At 45.8% G+C, this 4,876-nt stretch overlaps 1 protein-coding gene across 1 annotated transcript in view; it reads right to left on the bottom strand.

The window, feature by feature from the left end:
• PIGG (phosphatidylinositol glycan anchor biosynthesis, class G) overlaps positions 1-4,876 on the bottom strand; it is a 53,377-nt gene that overhangs the window by 7,238 nt on the left and 41,263 nt on the right. The window contains exon 11 of the mRNA XM_006877311.1: positions 41-350. Coding sequence (XP_006877373.1) covers positions 41-350 — 310 coding nt within the window. The remainder of the gene's footprint in view (positions 1-40; positions 351-4,876) is intronic.

Genomic DNA, 4,876 nt, shown 5'->3' with positions numbered 1-4,876 from the left:
GAGGACAGACAGACAGACGTCCGGCACACAGGTAGCACACCTGGAAGTAGAAGAAGGCCTGGCCGAACCAGTAGTGCATCACAGTGACTTCCGCTGCATCGTGGCTCAGGGGCTTCCAGATGAACTTGGCCATCAGAGTCTGGACCAGGAGGCCACAGACCAGCACAGGAAGGTTGTGTGGTCTGAGCAGTAAGGCTGCCAGCAGGGCCAGTCCACTGTGTATCTCCCACAAGCCCACAGTCCTGGCTTTGTCACCTGCAGCAGCAGCCTGAGCTCGGAGCAAGGCTTTGGTGCCCATGAAGAGGATGCCAAAGACAATGACATATACGAAACGAGCTTCGAGGATGCCCCTAGAAAAACAACACAAGGGTTAGTCGTTAACACTAGCTGGACACGCTCCTGGGATCCAGTGACAGGAGGGGAACACTCCTGCACACATCAGTTCTCAGACCCTCACGGTGGGACGCCTCCAGGTTCACCACACGGCTTCCTGCTAACAGTTACAGACACAAGCTCCACGCAGTCTCTGACAGCAGGAAGGGACTGAGAGGATCCTTCCCATTTGGTCTGATAACCACACAGTGACCAGAAGCCCTAGTCTGCAAAGGGACGGCTAAAAGCCACTGCACTTGTATAAGATCGAGCCCTGCTTACACCAGACCAAGTTTACAAAATGGCGATTCCACAGCAGAACAGGTTCAAATAAATACGTGATCTGTACATGGACCCAACACTCGTCCATCCATTTGTCAAACGGCGCTGTTGCCGTGATGCTAGAAGCTAGGCCCCCAACAGCAGCCTGGTCATCCAGGGGTGACAAGTTTCCGGGGGGCTGCCAGACAAACAAAACACTAGGAAGTAGATAAAGGCAGGCCACTGCTGTGAGATTGTTGGTGGTCGGTTCCGACCCACAGTGACCCTGTGTCCAACAGTCCTGTACCACCCTCACAATCGCTGCTGATGTCACTGTGGAGATCCATCTCGTTGGAGGTCTCTCTCTTGTTCACTGTTCCTCCACTTTACCAAGCCCGATGACTTACTCCACGGACAGACTCCTCCTAATAACGTGTCATGAGGAAGAGACATGAAGTCTGGCCATTTTGGCTTCTAAGAAGCATTCTGGCTGTACTTCTTTCAAAACAGATGTTTGTTCTTCTGGCCGTCCATGGTACCTTCAAGTGCTGACAGTGTTCCACTGCCATGCATAAGCTAGTTTGTCTCTCCTTCTTCCTAGTCTGTCTTCATCTGGAAGCCCAGTGCAACCTGTCCACCGAGGGTGACCCTGCTGGCATTCAAACTAGCTGTGGCATAGCTTCCAGAATCACAGCAACTCACAAGCCGCCTCGGTCCGACACAATGACAGACGAGTGGTGGGCGGGTGAGACAGCCGCAAGCATCCCTTAATAAATGGAATATGGAATGTACAAAATATGAATCTAGGAAAATTGGGAGTCAACAAAAATGAAGCAGAATGAATAAAACTTGATATCCTAAGTATTAGTAAACTGAAAAGTACCATTATTGGCCATTTGGAATGGCACAATCACATAGTTAGCTATGCCAGGAATGACAAATCCAAGAAAAAGGTGATGGCATTCACTATCAAAAAGAACATGTGAAGGTCATATATATCTATAAGTCACCAAGGAAGCCCAGATAATTATTCAAATTTATGCATTAACCACCTAAGCTAGTGATGAAGAAATTAAAGAATTTTACCAAATTCTGCAATATGAAATTGATCAGATAAGCAATCAAGATGCATTAATAACTACTAGGGATTGGGATTGGAAAGTTGGAAACAAGAAGGAACGGTAGTTGGAAAATAGGGACACGGTGGTGAAAAGGATGCGAGAGATTTCATAGTCCAGTCTGCAAGACCAATGACTTATTCATTGCAAATACCTTTTTTCAAAACCATAAAAGGTGACTATATACCTTGTTGTCATCAGACAGAACACACATGTGTGGGGAGAGACAACAGAAACAATCCACATGCCTACAAGGAAGCTACTGTCACTCTTAGTCACATAGATGAACCAACCACTAGGCAGTGATGATGACATTGAAGAATTCCAGCAACATTTTCGCTGCAGTTCATAAGGTTTGCCGTGGTTACACATTCAGAAACGGTCTGCCTCTCCTCCTTCCTATCTAGAAGTGCGCCATGGGTGACCCTTCTAGGATTCACAATACCTGTGATGCAGCTTCTAACATCACAGCGACACGCAAGCCACCAGAGATGAGTGGGCCGAGAGCTGCTTCTGTCTGAAATTGATCAAACATACAATCAGTATGCATTCCAAGTCCCTGGAATACAAAGGCTGGAAACCAACCTGAATGGTCAGTAGTGATAAAATATGGCCTTGGTGATAGAAAGGATGCTCAGATAGTTTTGCAAGGCCATTGACTTATTCATTGTAAATACCTTTTTTAAGCAACATAAATGCAATTACACACACGGACCTCACCAGATGGAGTACACAGGATTCAAATTGCCTACGCCTGTGGAAAGAGACAAAGGAAGCGCTCCAAAGAGGCCAGGGGCAGACTGTGAAACAGACCATCAGTTGCTCGTATGCAAGTTCAGGATGAAGCTGAAGCCCAGACAGCTGTGGGATGACACCTATTAACACAACAAAAGGTCATTGAACAAACAGGAAAGTAAGACAGAACCAAAATGGATGTCAGAAGAGATTCTGAAACTTGCTCTCTAGTGTAGAGATGCTAAAATAAGGTGGAAGAAATGAAGAGGTGAACGAGCTGAACTGAAAATTTCGAAAGGCAGCTGGAGAAGACAAATGACACGTATTACAATGAGATGCGCAAAGACGTGGGGTTAGAAAACCCAAAGGAATAACACCCTCAGCATTCCTCAAGCTGAAAGAACTGCAGCAAAAATGCAAGCCTCCACTTGCAGTATTGAAGGGTTCTAATGGAGCCCTCTACAGGGTCACTGTGGGTTGGAATCGACTTGACGGCATTTAACAACGACAACAGAGTCCTGGTGTGGCGCTGTGGGTTAATGCACTGGACTGTAACGTCTACCTGGATTGCAAGGTTGGAGGAGGTTCAAGCTCACCAGCCGCTCCTCGGAAACCCTATACAGGTTGCTATTGGTCGGAACCGATTCGACGGCACTGAATAACAACAACAACAACAACAACGTGGGCAAAATACTGACTGATGCAGAAAGCATCCAAAGAAGATGGAAGGAATACAGAGTCACTGTACCAAAAGAACCGGTCAATGACCAACCATTTCACGAAGCAGCACATGATCAAGAGCCAATCGTACTGAAGGGTTAAGTTGAAGCTACAGACAAAATATTGCCAAAAACACAAGGTTCTAGGACTGCATGGAATACAAATTGAAATCTTTCCACAAACTGATACACCATTAGAGGCACTCACTCATCTATGCCAAGAAATTAGGAGGACAGCTACCAGACCAACCAACCAACTGGAAGAGACGCAACAGAATACCGAAGTCATAGAACAGTATCATTAATATTACATACAAGGAAAATCTCGCAAAACATAATCCACAAACAGCTGCAACAGTGCATTGACAGGGACCTGCCCGAGGTTTAAGCCAGATTCAGATGCTATATAACGAGGGTCTTGATACGGCGCTGAGGGTTTTGTGCTAGACTACGAAGCAATTTCAACCACAAGGTCAGCAGTTCAAGCTCATCAGACGCTCCTAGGAAACCTTATACAGGGTCACTAAGGGTCGGAACTGGCTTGATAGCACTTAACAACAACAATCTCTGTTGACATCAGATGAATCTTGGCTGCAAGCAGAGACTACCAGAAAGATGTTTATTAAGTTATGAATAACATTGTGAAGAATGGGTATCCCAGACCACATGATTGTGCTTATGAGGTACCTGTCCATAGACCAAGAGGTAGTTGTTCGAACAGAACAAGGGGATACTGAATGATTTGTAATCAAGAAAGGTGTGCGCCAGTGTTGTATTCTTTCACTATACTTATTCAATCTGTATGCTGAGCAAATAATCCAAGCAACTGGAGTATATGAAGAAGAATGTGGCATCAGGATTGGAGGAGGACTCCTTAACAACCTGTGATATGTAGATGACACAACCTTGCTTGCTGAAAGCCAAGAGTATTTATAATAACTTACTGATGAAGATCAAAGATCACAGCCTTCAGTATGGATTACATCTCAATATCAAGAAAACAAAACTCCTCACAGTTGGACCAACTAATAACATCATGATTAATGGAGAAAAGATGGAGGTTGCCAAGGTCTTTGTTTTGTTTGGCTCCACAATCAAAACTCATGGAAGCAGCAATAAAGAACTCATCCAACTCAGAAAGAACACAATAACATGGGGCGAGGTTAGTTCTGGCTGTGTGTATTGTTGGACGATGGATTGCATTTTACTTTCTGTAATTAAGCACAATGCTTCTCCGCCGCGGCTACACCTCAGAGCACGGGTAAGATGGCACTATTTATTACTAGTAGCGGCAGGAGTATCAGAACCTAACTTTGAGGGTAAAGTGAAGCAGGATCAGCCTATGAGATGAAGGGCCTCCCAATTCTGACACCAGCCATCCCTCCCAGGGCACTGTTTACTTCACTATGGGTTTCATGCTCCATGGCAATGGCCACACAGAACTCACAGAGCACTGAGAGGGAAGTAGTTTACTAAGGAACAGGCAAAACTCGGCCCAGGTCCAGGACACATGTAGGCAAAGTCTCCCTGCAGTGCACAGTTTCCTCAATTCCTACCTGACCTTACAGGGTGCATCTCAGTCCCTAAGGACAGACTCCCCTCAGATCCTCAGGACAGACTCCTCTCAGATCCCTCAGGACAGACTCCTCTCAGATCCCTCAGGACAGACTC

The sequence above is a fragment of the Chrysochloris asiatica genome, unplaced genomic scaffold, assembly GCF_000296735.1.
Source record: "Chrysochloris asiatica unplaced genomic scaffold, ChrAsi1.0 scaffold00472, whole genome shotgun sequence".
Classification (NCBI taxonomy): domain Eukaryota; kingdom Metazoa; phylum Chordata; class Mammalia; order Afrosoricida; family Chrysochloridae; genus Chrysochloris; species Chrysochloris asiatica.
The sequence above is the reverse complement of the archived record's forward strand: the minus strand, read 5'-3'. Positions and strand labels throughout refer to the sequence as shown.